This window comes from Rana temporaria, chromosome 1, assembly GCF_905171775.1.
Source record: "Rana temporaria chromosome 1, aRanTem1.1, whole genome shotgun sequence".
Lineage (NCBI taxonomy): Eukaryota > Metazoa > Chordata > Amphibia > Anura > Ranidae > Rana > Rana temporaria.
In genome coordinates, this window is record NC_053489.1 from 36884325 (window position 1) to 36902301 (window position 17977).

A 17977-nucleotide genomic window follows, 5' to 3' on the forward strand; every position below is an offset into this window, starting at 1 on the left:
CTGTGCACGAGAAAGTAACAGATGACTGAAAGTTTCAGGAATTACCTTAGTAATTACTACCCCGGTCTAGAGTGCGCATGCGCGTTAGACATCGCCATACGGCGAATTGTAAATATCGATTTAGGAGATATTTCCAGCACCTACACCTCTAGGCTTATCTGTAGGTGAAAGGGGTCTGTAAGGGTTTACAACCACTTTAAGTGAGCTTTGAATTGAAAAGATGACATGCACAAAGTATAATTTGGTTTGTGTCCACATTGTGTAAAAATGTTGCCAAGTTCTTGTGTAGATTGCCCGGCCATCTATGCTTTGTAATTCACAATGTCTCTATTCTTCCGGCTCCACGGTGCCCCGGGTGGAAGCGGGAGCTGGAACCCTCTAAAAAGAGGGTTTCCGCCCCCCCCCCCCAAAAAAAATGACATGTCAAATGTGGCATTTCAGGGGATCACCTTCACTTAAAGCAGAAGTTCAATTTTTGGGTGGAACTCTGCTTTAACTTCATAAAGCTCACTCTTGTGATTTCAAGCCTAGGCAGCTTGGATCACATGGTCTCAGGTTGTCGGTGGCATGAAATGGGACAAAGATAGCAAAAATAAACCTTACAGTGGTTATATCCCTCCCTTCTCTATACAAAATGAAAACAAAAGTTTTACCTATAGTTCTACTTTAAATATGAACTCTGGGCAGATATAAACAACACAAATGAATGCAATTTAATTAATGTTAAATAATTCATCATTAAATGCATGCAGCGTAAGTACCTGAATTTTACTCTGTATATGCAATCCCTGTATAGCAGAGCTCAGACTAGGAGGATGGGCAGCACAAGGAGTCATAGTGTTGTGTTGCAGGGTTCAGCAAGGGACATATTGATAGAAAGCGGCTGCAGATCAGAGGGGCACAAGGCAATGCTTTCTATATAGTGCAGACTTCTGTCACAAGCGGAGTGATACCAAATGCGCTCTGCCTGGGATAGCATTACTAAAATCACAGTGTATATATGGGCATATCTGTTCTGCAGCGGTCACTGGGCTGCTTTCAAACTGATCCACAGGCGCAGCGAAGAACACCTACGGGTTACCTGCACTGTCCCATAGACATCTGTTATTAACTGCTGGTTGGGTGCGCCACACCTGCATTATATAATAAGTCTATGGCAAAGTGCAGCTAACCGGCATGAAAGCCACAGGTGCACTGCGCTCTACCCTCGGTGTGGGTAACCACAGCGCATCAAAGTGAAAACAGCCTTAGGCCCCTTTGATACGATTGGTCCAGACCAATCGGATCCTCTGTTCACCTCCTATGAAGCATCAAATGTAAACAGACTTGTGGCCATTTACACCCACCTACCTCCAATCCGATCTGCTAAAAAAAACAGAAGGGGGGATCGATCCCCTTCTATCTGGGCAGATCGGATGGCTAATAGAGTAGAGTGGGCTGTGTCGGTGTCCGCTCTGCATATGGCAAGTGGACAAGGACCTGTCACCCGCCTGCTCCACTCATTGTGGCCCACGACCGGCCACCAAGATGCCAAGAGTGCCCCTCACTCTTCAAAAGGTTAGGCATCCCCAGGGGCAAACTGACAACTCATGGGGCCCCCGGGCAATAGAAGATTATGGGGCCCCTGGGCTTACAGATGGCCACCACACCAGGAGGCAATGCAGAGGTGGGGCAGCTAAAATCTCGGGATTTTCACATCAAAGCAATCAGTTTCAGACATATCAGGGACAGATCTAAAAAAAACACAGATTTTTACATACTGTCCCTGGTTTTGCTGAGCCTGGCAACCCTGGTGGGGCCCCCTAGTGGCATGGGGCCCTCGGGCAGTGCCCGAGTGACTCAATGGTCAGTCTGCCCCTGGGCACCCCTGAATTAGAGAGTGACAGAAAACTGAGCTTGCTGCTCAGAGACTGCTGTCAAGTTGTTACATATTTGTTCTCCTAAAGATCTAGGAAGACTCCGAGTCCATCCATGCTTTATGTTGTGATGAGCCCTGATGAAGGGGGAGGAGTGAAACACATTGGCGGCTTTAATTACCCTTTTCTTTTTTTTTTACCAACATTTAAAATGAACGTGGACTGTTGAATCTGGTTTTTGACTGGCGCTCAAATCTGTATGTCTGTGATCAGATTGATGGAGTTACAAAACCTATGTTACAAAACCGCAGCAGAGAAAATCAAGTCTTCTGCCCTGCCAGACAGGACTTTGCTGCGTGCTAGAGCGGTGTAAATCTCAGGACTGCATTGACAGAAATCCAAATTCTTTGGTAGGTGAAAACGGTTCCTGTATATGCGTATTTTATCTGTTCATCTAGCAGTTTGCCCGGAGTTCAGCTTTAATCTTGGGGTGGTTGTTGGTCAGCTAAATCACTCTTCTTTTACCTTGGGAACCCCTTGAGTGAGTCCTGTGTGTTCTCAGCTTCATCTCATTCCTGCAGCCATCATTAATGTCTAAATCCTCGTACACACAATCGCATTTTCCGACGGGAATTGTGTGATTGCAGGCTTTTGTCTGAAAATCCGACCGTTTGTAAGCTCCATTGGACAATTGTCGGATTTTTCGACAAATGTTGGATAGCATTTTCCGACAACAGATGTGTGCTGTTGGATTATCCGATCGTGTGGTCAGAAGACCTTCAGAAAAAAAAAAAAAAAAAGTACAAACAAGCATGCTCGGAGGCAATGCTAACCATAACACAACATTGGCAGAAGTTGCCCAAAGGGTGGCGCTAAAGAGCTGAAAAACCACATAGTTTTGTGTTTGTTGGCCAACAATTTGTTGACGTTTGTGTGCAATACAAGTTCCTGGCCAACGCCCTTAGGACAAAAGTCCTACACTTTGTCTACGGAAAATCCAATTGTGTGTACGAGGCTTTACTCTCACAACTGGATTCTTTGTTTATGGACAGGGAAGTGGGAATCCTTTTCTTGTCATCTTAATTGTGTCACTGGAAAGCTTGGTGGTCCTACAGGGAGATCTCACCAGTGAGTCCAAATTACTCAACCTGAAATATGAATGGGCAGCATCATTGTTGTATCAGACAAGGGCCGCCCACACACACTGGCGTTCATGCGATCGTGTAATAAGGTACTCGTGTTCTATAAACAGCTCTTATTGAAGCTCTGCCCTTAGGACCAACATAATAAATTGGCTAAGTTCATTGATCCCAGCTCATTTTCCTTTTTCCTGCCTGGTAATTTCTGCCATTTAATCCCAAAATGCCAGCCTTGTCTTGATGTTTTTGCCATGCTCTATTTTTCCAGTGCATGTGGCTCGCAACGCATCAGCACTCCGCTTGGGAAATAAATCTAGGTTTTCACCAGAAGATAATTATTTCAGTTCTGCTGAATTGGGACATTTTGCTAGCAGGTCGGAAAGAAGTAAAGGTTTCCTGAGGCACCAGACTGTAGTGGATTAAAACATTTATTAAGGTGCACAAAGTCAGAGGTTACCGTATATACTCGAGTATTAGCTGAGTTTTTCAGCAAATTTTTTTTGTGCTGAAAATGCCCCCCATGGCTTATACTCGAGTCACCTTTTTGCGCCTGATCTCCCGTGCTTTGAGGACCCGGTACCGGCCGGCCATAGGTCTCCTGGACTTGGCACACATGTAGCCCCACTCTTCCTCTATAAGTGTGCAAAGTTTGTTGTCCGGGGGACCACCGATTTTTCAAAGCCGGGCACCCCTTCCATAGACTCATATGTTAAACGGTTATTTCTACGGTGACTTTGGGGACCCGGTACTGGCCGGTCGTAGGTCCTCTGGATCCGGAACGTGGCACACATGTAGCCCAATTATTCCTCTACTAGTGTGCTAAGTTTGTTGTCTGAGAGACCTACGGCCGGGGAGCACCAATTTTCCAAAGTCGGCCACCCCTTCCATAGACTCCCATGTTAAACATCAGTCTAGGCATGGGCACAGTGAGGCATGCAGATGGACACTCTAGGCTTATACTCAAGTCAATAAGTTTTCCCATTTTCTTGTGGTAAAATAAGGTGCCTCGGCTTATACTTGAGTATATACGGTAACTTAAAGCCCACCCCAGGTTAAGCACCCCATCTCCCATACTTCCACTTCTTTTTCTGCTCTTCCCTCTTTGGAGCCACCCTGACATTTTTGTCATTTTTACCATTTTTTTTTCTTGTTTTTCATTTGTTTTTATTAGTTTTCCAAAATTGAGGAATACAAATTAGTATACATTTTTGCATTGTTGAGCCTATCAAGAACGATAAAAATATACAGAAGTGTCAAACTCGAGGGATACCGGTATGGTCCCATATCTTAGTCCCCTTTCACACTACCGCGACTTCGCTTTTACCACTATTTTGCGGAGTTGATTTTGACGCGATTTTGACGCGATTTTGCCACGAGTTCAGGCAATGCCTGTGTAAACTTGAGGCATAAAGACCTCAACTCGCATCAAAGTCTGACCAAAGTAGTACAGGGGCTACTTTGATGTTGGTGCCACTTGAAGTTAAGAGGATATGAATGGTACTCGTCCGGAAATTATGGGGTACGACTTGTCATGTGACTTTGCATTCCCAAATCACAGGGCAAGTTGCACAAGTGGGAAAGGGGCCTTAATCAGGTAGTACTCACAACCGTGGAGCTACCCAGGAACAGTCCACAGGTTCTAGAGTTGTCTAGGAGCAAGGGACTAGCCCCAGGAGTACAAACCCAGAGTGATCCCATCAAAAATATAAACAATGTAAATTCAAAGGTATACAGGTTCTACACTGTGATAAATCTCCGATAGGACCAGAGGTCAAGATATAGGACCCGGCATTATCATCAAAAACAACTTGGAAAGAAAGTCTCAAACAAGCAAAAGCAGGAAAAGAAGAGAAGGGGAATAACAGTTCAGTGTGGGCTCAGGGTCACCTGGGGGAGGGTGGACATCACAGGGAGGTTGTGTTCATAGTGTGGTAACCCTTAGAAACCAACAGGAACAAGAATTGTCTATCTAGAGATCCAGGAATCCAATGCCGTCTCGCCAAGGAGACCACCTCTAATTATCCGGTGCCTGTAAATAAAGAGGGCCAGGGGTTCCATATTTTATCAAATAGCGGTTGTTTATCCCTTCAGACCTGGATTATGCTTTATAATTTTTTTTTTTTTTGCATTCATGCCTTTTTCCTAGTTGGTGTGGTGTTTTCCTCCTTCCTTTTTGTACTGATGTGCAAGCACATTATTGTGAAGCAGCCCAGGCCGATGTGATGATGCCCCCCTGGGGGGGTCTGTCCATGATGTTTTGAGCTCCCATGTATCATGCTGAATGTCATTCAACCCAGACGAGCACAAGCAGCAGTTTGTGGAGCCAAGAGCCTACAGCGCACATTACTGAAGGCACAGGGCTACTTAAAGCGGAGGTCCGCCCAAAAAAAAAAAAATATTTTAAGCCAGCAGCTACAAATACTGCAGCTGCTGGCTTTTAATAAATGGACACTTACCTGTCCAGGGTGCCCGCGATGTCGGCAGCCGAAGCCGATCAATAGCTTGGCACTCGGCTGCCCCTGCAGTGCCACATTCCGCTCCCTATCACAGAATGCTACGGAAGTGACGTTTTTTCGCCGCCATCTTGCTACACCCCACACTCCTGGACAGTAAAGATAGAGTGAGAAGGGGGCTAGCGGACATGTTACACCCACCGGAGTTTTAGATTTGAGACTTATTTTCAACACAAAACGGAGCTTATATGCTTAAAGACAGTATTTGGAAATCCGACGGACTGTTTAAATGTTAAATGTTGAAAGCAGCAGCAAACCTGATGACCTTACATGTTTGCTCATGTGACAAAACACCTCTGATTTTGACATTTAACATCTAAACAGTCCGTCGGATTTAAAAACACTGTATTTAAGCATATAAGCTCTGTTTTGTGTCGAAAATAAGTGTGAAATGTAAAACTCTGGTGGGTGTAACAAGATGTTCGCTTGCCCCCTTCACACTCTATCATTACTGTGCAGGAGTGTGGGGTGTAGCAAGATGGCGGCGACGGAACGCGACTTCCGGAGCATTCTGTGATGGGGAGCAGAATGTGACAACACACCCCCACCGCAATCCTCAGTGAGGGAATCGGGAAGTGAAGCCTTGCGGCTTCAATTCCCGGCTCCCTACTGCGCATGCTTCCCAGTGTGTTTCCCAGAAGACAGCGGGGGAGGACAGTGTAGGCGCCGGACGTGACGTAGGTCACCGCAATCACAACAATGATCTATGCCAGGAAGTGGGAGCAAATACCTGTATTACACAGGTATCTCCTCCCCCCTGAAAAGTGCCAAATGTGACACCGAAGGGGGGGAGGAATCCAAAAAGTGGCAGTTCCATTTTTGGGTAGAACTCCTCTTTAAATGGGATTCCAGCTTTCAAAAACCCCATTCCTCATCCTTCCCTGAAGCCCCCCTTGTATTTATTTACTTAAAGGGGTTGTATGGCTTTGTGTTTTAAAAAACAAACAAAAAAAAACATGTTATACTTGCCTCCACTGTGCAGTCAGTTTTGCACAGAGTGGCCCCGATCCTGGTCTTCTGAGGTCCCTCGGCACCTGTCTCGGCTCCTCCCCGCAAGCGCTAACCCCCTTCGTGGGAAGCTCTCTCCCAAGGGGGTTAGCTTGTGGGCGCGCTCCCGTGATACAGCCGGCGGCTATTGCCGACGACTGTATCACTCTAACCCACCCCCCGGTGCACCGAATCATTGGATGTGATTGACAGCAGCGTGAGCCAATGGCTGCGCTGCTATCAATCTCCAATGACGAGCCGTCTCAAGCAGGGGGAAACCATTGCAGGAATGAGCCCAGGAGTTTTGTGGTTTAGGTACGGTAAGTAAAACAGGGGGGCCCGAGAATGCAAGGTGTTTTTTTCACGAAGCTTTACAACCCCTTTAATAAAACTCTTTACATGCCTTTTTTTTCTGCAGTCTTCAGGCCATTATGTTGATATCAAGGACCCTTCTCTTCATTGTTGGCAGCAGTGGGTAGTACTTTCTGTTGGACCAAGTGGGTGGCGCTCGTATAAAGATATATAAGCCCTTCTCACTCCTGGAGAACTGAGACCAAACTGCATGATGACATCCCCCATGAATGGTGGGGGTCCATAGTAGCCTGGGCTCACAAGAAGTAGGTTCAACCTGGGATTTACCAAGCCGTATAGGGCAGGGGAGAAAGTTGGGGGGGGGGGGGATATTAACTTAAAAAAGTTCTTTGCAACATATTTTATGTACAGATTGCTTGGCTCTAGCACAGGGATATGCAATTAGAGGACCTCCAGCTGTTGCAGAACTACAAGTCCCATGAGGCATAGCAAGACTCTGACAGCCACAAGCATGACACCCAGAGGCAGAGGCATGATGGGACTTGTAGTTTTGTAACAGCTGGGGGTCCGCTAATTACATATCCCTGCTCTAGCATGTTGGATCTCTACAGAGAGGTTGTTGCTTCCACACACAGAGCAAAGCTCCTTTCTGCAGCTGAATGTGTCGGGAGAAATTTAAATATGATGGTTTTTGCCAGCAGAGATTTGTATATCTGGACAGGAATACAAATCCTTTGCTTGTCACATATGGTGTGGAAGGCTTGCCTAAGGCTAGCTATAAACGTTAGACGGTAGCCATAGCGGAGTTTCACTTTAAGCTGCGGCATTAAACGTAAAAATCCATTTAGCTGGACGACATGGTTCTCATCCACTTTACATGCGCTCTCCTCCTCCTCCCTCTCTTCTCTGCTCTGTGTTGGGCTTTGTGTCCTGCGGTTTTGATATCTTGACTCCAGAGGCGAGGGCAGCGTTCCAGCTCCATCTCCAGCGTTGGCCAACATTTTCTGCTGGATCTTATTCACTCATGTTTCAGAACAATAAATAAATATGATCCTTTTAAAGTCATTCAGCCTTTATGTTCTGGATTTAACGTGAGATCTTTTACTATGGAGTGAAAAGCGGTAGACGGGAATTACTGGTTTCATTTAGATCAATCTACCATGTGTTTTCCATAATATTGATCTGCGTCTGTTTGACACGGTATGTTGGATGGGAGAATCAGGTCATGTTTATTGCCTTATGCTAACTCATGAAATTTATTGTTCACAAAGTGTAAAAGGCTCTTCTGTTTACATGCGTACCATTGTTTAAAAGCCATTTTCAAGCATTCTCTCACCTCCCCTTCCCCAGCTAACCTCCTGACGTACGATAAAGTCCTTTCTCTTTTGTTCATTGAAGGATTCAGCCATAGCTTCACGACGGATGAGTTTGATGTCACCACCTGCAGGAGCACGTCCAAAGGGCAGCCCACTGCTGGTGGCCAATCCCTCATTTGCAACACACAGCTCAGTTTTTCACCGAACGCTAAAAGCGGAGGTTCACCCTAAAAAACATCTATGAACCATCCCATACAGCATACTTGCGTCAGCTATAGTATGTTTTTTATTTTTTCGCTGTATTTACCGTTTAATCCTTCAGTTTCGTTTCAGACTCCCGCGGGGAGTAGGCGTTCCTATGAAGAGGGGAACATGATTGACGTCCGGCTATGGCGCGTCACGCGTTCCGAAAATAGCCGGAGTAGGACTCGGCTCTTCACGGCGCTATACGGCGCCTGCGCACAGACTAGGAGCTGACTGCGCAGGCGCCGTATATATCCGAGTCCTATTTCGGCTATTTTCGGGACGCGTGACGCGCCATAGCCGGACGTCAATCATGTTCCCCTCTTCATAGGAAACGCCTATTTCCCTGCCGGAGTCTGAAACGAAACTGGACAATTAAACAGTAAATACAGCGGCAAAAAAAAAAACATACTATAGCTGACGCAAGTATGCTGGATGGGATGGTACATAAAAAAAAAAAAATTTAGGGTGAACCTTCGCTTTAAAGCCTCGTACACACGATGGGACTTCCAGCCGACTTTTCAGTGGATTTTGGTCCGAAGGGCTGTGAACTTGTTCTGCATACACATGTATTTACCGTAAAAGTTTTTTCACCTTAATGCATTCTATGCATTAAGGTGAAAAATAATCTGCGGATTAGAGGCCCCCCTGAACCCCCCGTTTTATTTACCTCTCCCCTCGAAAGTCCCGCGCCATGAACAGGCAGTCTTCTTGGCCGTCTTCCCCGCTCAATCATTGGTTGATTGAAAGAAGCGTAGCCATTGGCTCGCGCTGCTGTCAATCACATCCAATGACGCGGCGCGCCAGGGGCGGGGCTGAGTGATACAGTCGGCAGCTATGGCTGTATCACAGGAGCGCGCCCACAAGAACTCAACACCATGCGAGCTTGCTCGCATAAAGGTGTTGAGTCCTTGCGGAAGGGGAGCCCAGACAGCCGCCGAGGGATCCCAGAAGATGTGGTTCGGGGCCACTCTGTGCAAAACGAGCTGCACACTGGAGGCAAGTATAACATGTTTGCCTACTCCCAACTCTTGCAGTCTGGCTCCTCTCTCGAGTACACGCACAAAATACACTTTAAAATTAAAAATAAATTAAAATAAAAAATAAATAAATAAACTACAGTAAGAAGGTAAGTATAATGTGTGTTATTTAAAAAATAAATAAAAATAACGAGCCTTTAAAATCACTTTAATTTTGTTAGAAAAACTGCTGCGCAAATTTTGTGTGGCATAAATTGCAATACCCCATTTTATTCTCTATGGCCTTTGCTTAAAAAATATATATAATGTTCGGAGGTTCTAAGTATTTTTTTTTTTACATGTAGTAGAGCAGGGGTCTCCAACTTGCGGCCCGAGGGCCAGATGTGGCCCTTTGCTAGCCTTTATCCGGCCCTTGGGGCACTATTCTTTCCACTGACACCAACAAGGGGGCACTATTTCTTCCACTGACACTAACAAGGGGGCACTATTTTTTCCACTGATACCAATGATGGGATACTATTCCTCCTACTAATAGGGGCACTACTCCTCCTACTGACCACCAACCTTTAAGGCCATATTTATTCTCACTGATGTTGGGCCTGGGATATTTTCTGTCCCCACTGGCCACAATACGGCCCTCCTAAAGTCTGAAGGACAATAAACTGGCCCTGTAGTAGAGGAATGTCAGAATTCAGCTCTAGTTTGGAGAGGTTAATCACAAATCTTAATATCAGTGCTGTCCAGATACATTTCATGTATGGTCTATTTTTCCATAGCTACATTGGTCCCGCTTGGTCCCACCTCTCTGCCGAGCCCAATTGATGGCGCCTGTGGTGAGCCGCTTACCTCCTGTATTCAAAATGCATCAGAACAGTCGTTTAGCATGGGACCGGGAAGCCAGTGGGAATGACTGGAAAAGTGGTATCTACTTCAGTGATTGCCAGCTTCTAAGGGGCATCAACCAGGTGTAATATATACATAGGTTTCCTGGGGTCATTTATCAGGATATTTGGCCATATTTTCCTGCTTCGGAACCACAGGTTCTACTGTTGTGTTGTAAATTATATATTAATTATATCATGTAATTCTAGATAATGATGATGTCTTTTACCTGCAGATACTAAAGAACATCACCTGGTACTCTGAACGTGTACTCACTGAGATCTCTCTGGGCAGTCTACTCATTTTAGTAGTGATCCGAACCATTCAGTACAACATGACCCGCACCAGGGTGAGTATGTTGAAGAACTACGAGAATAATCTATTTTTTTTTTATTTGCATTCCACAGCCTGCCGCAGGCTCAATGAATGTGGGGAAACTTGACTTTTTTTTTTCTTTTTCCCCATCATCACAACTATAGAATTATAAAAAATACTTAAAAAATGCTTACAGTAAATCTGTGCTTTGCCTAAATAGGCTAAAGAAACAGTTTAACTATAATGCAGTACAAACAAATGGCCATTGCCCTCACCTATAACTGACCTTTGCAGCAAGGAGCACATGGAAGGGAAGCGCATGCAAAGCAAAACCAGAGGAATTCCCTGCTCAACTCACCGGCCAGCCTGCAAACAACCAAATGTTCTTATCTAGTAGTATGTGTTAAAAACGGGGTTTAGTCTGCACACATTTGCAAATGCATGCATAAGCTACAGAGCCCCCATCACACGGTCGTTTTTTGTGATGAAAAAAAACAACATTTTTAAAAACGTCATTTAAAATGACCGTGTGTGTGGAAAACGTCGCTTTATGTCTTCTGAAAAACGGCAAAAAAAAAATTCGAGCATGCTTCAATTTTTTATGTCGTTTTTCAAAACGTCGTTTTTTGTGTCATAAAAAATGATCGTGTGTAGGCTAAAACAATGTTTAAAATGACGTTTTTAAACCCGCGCATGCTCAGAAGCAAGTTATGACGCGAGCTTGAATGGAACAGAGTGCCGCCGTACGTGCTGAATTTAACCGCGCTTTGCTAGAGCATTTTGAAAAAACGATGGTGTGTGTAGGCAACCTCGGTTTTTAAAATGAAGTTTGAAAAACGTCGTTTTTTTTTAAACTGCATCTTTTGTTGAAATAATACCTGCTGATCCTTCTATAGAAATTTGTTCATATACTTCCTGTTAAATGGTGACAACTGTCTCCCAAAAATGCTCCTGAATTTCACCATGTCAGATGGGCGCCAGTGGAGACTACAGACAAGCTGTGCAGACACTCGTTGCTCAGGTATGGTTCACTACTGTCACTCCATTCCAGTGCGGAGCATTGATGTCCAGATGCTGATGGAGCAAACGCACAGGAAGACAGGAAATGGCTGAAAGAAGCTAGTGGGGATTAGCAGTGCTGAGATGCAAAATAACATGGAGAAAAAAAAAATGGGAAACCAATATTTTTATGTAAATAGATGCCAGCTTGATACACAAGTGCATTAGCAAATATAATGTTATCCAGTTAGGGTGTGGATCTACTTAACCACTTCCTGCTGGCCGTACGACTTTGTACGGCCCGCAGTTTGGATGCCAATTGCCGGGAGGCCGTCTATATACGGCCTCGAGCTACTAGGGGGCCGTGCGCCCGCTGCATCACTGAGATGCCAATGCGCGTGCCTGGAGGCCGCGATGTCCGCCAGGCACCCGCGATCGGCGGTTACACAGACAAGGACGTGGATCTGTGTGTGTAAACACACAGATCCACGTCCTGTCAGGGAGAGAGGAGACCGATCTGTGTCCCTTGTACATAGGGACACAGATCGGTCACCTCCCCCAGTCAGTCCCCTTCCCCCACAGTTAGAAACACTATCCAGGGTACACATTTAACCCCTTCCTCACCCTCTAGTGTTAACCCCTTCCCTGCCAGTCACATTTATACAGTAATTAGTGCATATTTATAGCACTGATTGCAGTATAAATGTGAATGGTGCCAAAAGTGTCCGATGTGTCCGCCATAATGTCGCAGTCCCAATAAAAATCACAGATCGCCGCCATTACTAGTAAAAAAAAATAATAATTCTGTCCCCTATTTTGTAGGCGCTATAACTTTTGCGCAAACCAGTCGCTTATTGCGTTTTTTTTTTTTTTTTTTTTACTGGGCCATTTATTATAGCAACAAGTAAAAAATATTGATATTTTTTTTTCAAAATTGCTATTTTTTTGTTTATAGCGCAAAAAATAAAAACCGCAGAGGTGATCAAATACCACCAAAAGAAAGCTCTACTTGTGGGGAAAAAAGGACGTCCATTTTGTTTGGGAGCCACGTCGCACGACCGCGCAAATGTCAGTTAAAGCGACGCAGTGCCGGAAGCTGAAATTTCACCTGGGCAGGAGGGGGGGTATATGTGCCCAGTAAGCAAGTGGTTAAAGGCATAACTCTGCTTAATAGAAAGCCTCAACTTTTTATTACGTTTTAGGCCTCATGCACACAGAGCATTAGAAAAAATTAGCTGCAAAGCCACTACTAACGCCAGGAGAAAGCAACTGTAAAAACTTGCTTTTAGTAGCTCTACGCAATGGTGTTAATGCACGTTTAGCCACGCTAGCTTTTCTCTGCCTCTATTCAAAATCAATGGTTCCCTATGAGAGTCCATTGATTTGAATAGAAGTCACACCTCAAGTCAGATAATCATGATCTGACTTGCGGTGCGGCTTGTGCATTAAGGATCCTGAAGGGAAACCCCCAAGAAAATTGGTGTGGGGTCCCCCCTCTGAATCCATACCAGACCCTTATCCAAATACACAGCCCGGCAGGTCAGGAAAGGGGGAGGGATGAGCAAGGGTGCATGTTTTCCAACGTTGATGGGCCTCTTCCCGAAAACCCTGGCCGGTGGTTGTTGAGGGTCGGGGTCTGTGGTTGGGGGGGCTTATTGGAATCTGGAAGCTCTCTTTAACAAGGGGGCCCCCAGATCCTGATTGCCCCCACCCTATGTGAATGAGTTTGGGGTACATTGTACCCCTACCCATTCACCCCAAAAAAAGTGCGAAAAATATAAACCGTACATAGGTTTTTGACAAGGTAATTTATTAAAGCCGCTCCAGCGTCTCTAATTCCGATTTCTTCTCCCTCCGTTGATGTCTTTATCCTCCAGTTCTATCTCCCGCTGTAATTTTGGGTCCGCCGTGTGCCAGTACTTATATAGCCATGGGGCAGAGCCATCCGAAGGCCCCCACCCCTTTTGTCATCACCACCCCATCATGCCCTGGGCGGGTTGTCTCGTCTCCTCCTGTTCCTGTAGTTTTCTGCAGGCAGCCTGTAGTGGGTGGGACCTGCTGGGTCCCTCCCACAGCTCTGCTCTCTGCTCAGTCAATGCACAGCACAGTGATGTCACTGCTACTTTTACTAGGTTATAATTGATCTGTCTTTCAAAAGCATGTTATGCTCACTAAGTGCATTTTTATCCTTTGTGTCTAATGAGCAATACTGTATACATTTTTTTTAAATGAGTTTTCATGTTTGCATTTTAGTTTTAGGCTCCATTCATACCTAGGCGTTTTTACGCCCAACGCCCGACGCTATTGCAGCCTGAAATACGCTGGAGGGGTGATTTAACATTGTCGGCTATGGAGATGGTTCACATCTCCACGCCGAATGCCAAACAAGTCCCGGACCCTTTTTTTCAGGCGGCTTCGGCGTTCGGCATAGCCGACAATGTTTAATCACCCCTCCGGCGTATTTTAGGCTAAAAACGACGCATTTTGTCGCGGCAAATCGCGGGACAAAACGCTGCAATTTGTCGCGGTACAATACGCCGCGTTCAGGTGTGAATGCAGCCTTTGAGCTGAACTCCCGGTATGGATTTTTATTGCATAGCAACATTGGTCTAGCTTGGACCAATATAAGTATACAGATTCTATATCTGTGGGACCACTGTGATAGTGGAGAATCACTGCTACTACAGTGATCTCTGCATTCTTTCAGGTCTTGTGCCAAGCAGCTGCCCGTCTGCATAGTGAACGCAGGTGGCATGGGCACCATTCCCAGAATGCCTTGTATTTTTAAGTTGATAGAAGCTGGACTCAGATTGGGCGAGGTGGAGGTTATGAAGTCACTGAACACCTTGCATTCTTTCCTAATTGTACATAATAATATGGCTGAATACTAACATTTATAGGTGAAGTTGATCCAGGGAATATCCTATTGCTTCTTGGGGGATCAGGAAGGATTTTTCCCCCTGCTGGAGCAAATTGGTTCATGCTATGTTTTTTTATTTTCTCTGGTTCATTTGTGGGTATAGGATTGTGCTTATGGGATTGAACTACTGGATGGACTTGTGTCTTTTTCAACCTGACTATGTACCTATGCATTAGTTGAAGAAAAATACAAGGTGTTTGGTGTAAGGCAGCAGTGATGAACACTATGCAGAAGGGCAGCCGCTTGGCACAGGGCTCAAAAGACAGTTTCTTTCTCGTACATCACGGGACACAGAGCGGCATATTCATTACTATGTGGGTTATATGGAGTACCTTCAGGTGATGGACACTGGCAATCTCAAACAGGAAGTGCCCCTCCCTATATAACCCCCTCCCATAGGAGGAGTACCTCAGTTTTTTCGCCAGTGTCTTAGGTGTTGGTCATGGTTTAGCTTTGCCTCCACATCCTTGGGATCAAGGCAGGCTAACTGGATCTGTCCAACGGCCTCAGTGCTAAAGTGGACAGTATCCGGACCCCAAAGCCATGGGGTTTGCCCATAACGCTTCTCTTTTTAGAGAGCTGGACCCTGGGCCCAGGACTTAGAACCTTGGGCATCTAAAGCTCCTGTTTGCAAGGGTGCTATATGGGCCCAGGACAGTGGCTCCTTCATAGGAACCCAGGGCCTGAAGGTCTAGACGCCACCCACGGAGATGGGGGAAGATTGGACCTCTTGCTGTGCAAAAGTCCTGCGGCATGGAGCAGGTAAGTATTGGGGAGCCTGCGGAACTTGGTTCTTAGCAGATTCCCTGGAGGGAGGTGCACAGGGGGTCATGCCTGGGTATGCTCTGCATTGGCAAGGAATCACTATGTCTATGGTCAGAGACAGGATGATTCAAATCTCTTTCCCCCAGTGATAGGTGTCCTCCCTGGTAAGTGTTGTTTAGCTGGGTCTGCTGCGCTAGGTGTGGGATCTCTGTGAAATACAGGAGCCGTGTTTCCCATGCTAAGAGGAGGTCTGTGACCTACCTGAGGGCTTACCTGCCTGGGTGCTGCGCCGCTCCGTCCTCCTCCATGTGCGATGGCCCCCGCCGACGGGCGCGCGCGCGTGCCCGAGATATGAAAGTTTTTTCGCGCCATTGGCTGGGGTGGGGGCGCATCCCTGTGGGCGGCGATTTACATATAGGAAGGGGAGGCCCTTCCAGTAGCTGCCAAAAGCTCAGTGTCTTCCTGAGTTACAGAGGAGGAGGACGCAGAGCGGAGCTCGCTGAGGACACCCAGTGGCGGAAGGAAAGATTACAGTCTTTTTCTAAAGAATAGACTGTCAAACCTACAGATAGGTTTCCTTTTCCTTTTTTTCAGCAGATGGCTATTGGCAATACTTATTAGGAGACAGAGTATTTTTCTTTTCCTCTTCAAAAAAAAAAAAAAAAAAAGATATATAAAAAAAAAAAAAAAAAAAGAAAAAAAAAGAAGAAGAAAAAGGGAAAGTACTTCTGATCTCCCTTCTCAGTTTGGGCGTTAGTCTCTATCGTTCCGAAACCGGCAGATCCCCTTAGCTACGTCTGTGGCTGGGTGATAGCAGGTGTACCTCGGTATTGTACCATGGCTTCTGGGTCAGAGGGTACAAAGGGTGGGGATTCCCCCGCAAAATCCGAGGGCTCAGACACGGCTATGCCGCTGCTCTCCCCACAGGACATAGGGCACGCCCTGATGGGACCTGGGGGATCTGGTGCTGGGGCTGGTCCAGTTCAGTCCAACCCCGGCTTTGTCACTGAGAGGGTGCTTGCTGTTTCTTTAGGAGAACTAGAGAAAAGAATGGCAAAAAGAATAGCTAAGGCTATATCGGGTAGAAAGCGGACTAGGTCTCCGTCACCCGAGCAGGAACCCTCAGACTCAGAGATCCTTTCCCTAGGGGAATTGGATAATCCTGACGTTTTGGACCAGGGTGGTTCAGAGATCGAGGATCCGGATACTGAGGAGTCTAGTTCAACCTCCCAAGGGGAAAGTTTGTGGGTTCAAGCTTTAACGGACATGGTCCATGAGGCATTTAAGTTACCCATACCAGAACCTCAAGTATCGGCGGTTTCAGCTTTAGGCTCATTAAGAGCGCCTCAAAGCAACGCAGTTTTTCCGGTCCATCCTCTACTCGAGGATGTCATATTTCAGGATTGGATCAAGCCAGATAGAGTCTTTTTACCACCTAAAAAATTCTCTGTTTTATATCCTATGGAGGAGAAATTCTCCAAAAGGTGGGCGCCCCCGGCGGTGGACGCAGCCATCTCCTGTGTGAACAGATCTTTAACTTGACCTGTAGAAAACTTACAGGTGTTTAAGGATCCGGTTGATAAACGCTTGGAAACATTACTTAAGGCCTCCTTTACTTCAGCAGGGGCGATAGTTCAGCCCGCTGTGGCTGCTATTGGAGTTGCCCAAGCATTATCAGATAAGACTAAGCAAATGCTTAAACTGATCCCTGCCCAACAGGCAGAGGAATTTTCGGATATACCCAGGGCTATACGCTTTACGGTGGATGCTATCAAGGACTCCATCCAGCAGGCGTCACGTTTATACTTATTTCTAATCCATATGAGAAGGCTCTTATGGTTGAAGAATTGGGAGGCTGAGCCCCCGTGCAAAAAACTCCTGGTAGGGTTTCCCTTCCATGGAGGACGTCTCTTCGCAGAAGATCTGGATAGATATATTCAGACTATATCAAGCGGCAAAAGCACTCTCTTGCCAGTCAAGAAGAAGGCCCGAGGGCCCGCATTTAAGCGCCAGCCCTCCCCGGGGCAGGGGCCCTCTAATACCAGACAGTATCGACGGCCTCCTGCAAGATCAGGATTTAACAATAAGCCGCATGGCCAAGCCACGGGGGGCAAGAAGCAGTGGTACCGCAAGCCTGCGAAGCCAGCCCCCAAGTCGGCCTTATGAAGGGGCGCCCCCACCCACGATGGTGGGGGGAAGGCTGCGTCTCTTTGCAGAGGTTTGGGAGGCCAGCATTCCCGACTGCTGGGTACGGTCTTCCGTGACCACGGGCTACAAACTAGAATTTCTAAAATTCCCTCCTCCTCATTACCAGGAGTCAAGAGTACCAGGCGACCCTGTGAAAAGAGCCGCATTGATGGCGGCATTGAATCATCTGCTATGCCAGAAGGTGATAGTAGAAGTACCAGTCCGGGAACAGGGATTGGGGTTCTACTCCAACCTGTTTATCATCCCAAAGCCCAACGGCGATGTCAGGCCAATCTTGGACTTAAAGGGAGTAAATGCGTACCTAAAGGTCCGCTCATTCCGGATGGAAACTATTCGGTCAGCTGGCGACTTCATGGCGTCCATAGACATAAAGGATGCTTACCTTCATGTGCCAATTTTTCAGCCACATCAAGTATTTCTACGCTTCGCGGTGGCTCAGCGTCATTTCCAATTTGTGGCGCTCCCCTTCGGGTTGGCTACGGCCCCCCGGGTATTCACAAAGGTCCTAGCCCCAATCCTAGCCAATCTAAGGACCAAAGGGG

General features: G+C 46.4%; 1 protein-coding gene across 2 annotated transcripts in view; it reads left to right on the top strand.

Annotated features, from left to right (window-relative positions):
• The window catches only part of DYM (dymeclin), a 546263-nt gene that overhangs the window by 237556 nt on the left and 290730 nt on the right, over positions 1-17977 (top strand). For both annotated transcript variants that reach the window (XM_040336503.1, XM_040336511.1), the window contains exon 12: positions 10464-10577. In XM_040336503.1, the coding sequence (XP_040192437.1) occupies positions 10464-10577 (114 nt within the window). The remainder of the gene's footprint in view (positions 1-10463; positions 10578-17977) is intronic.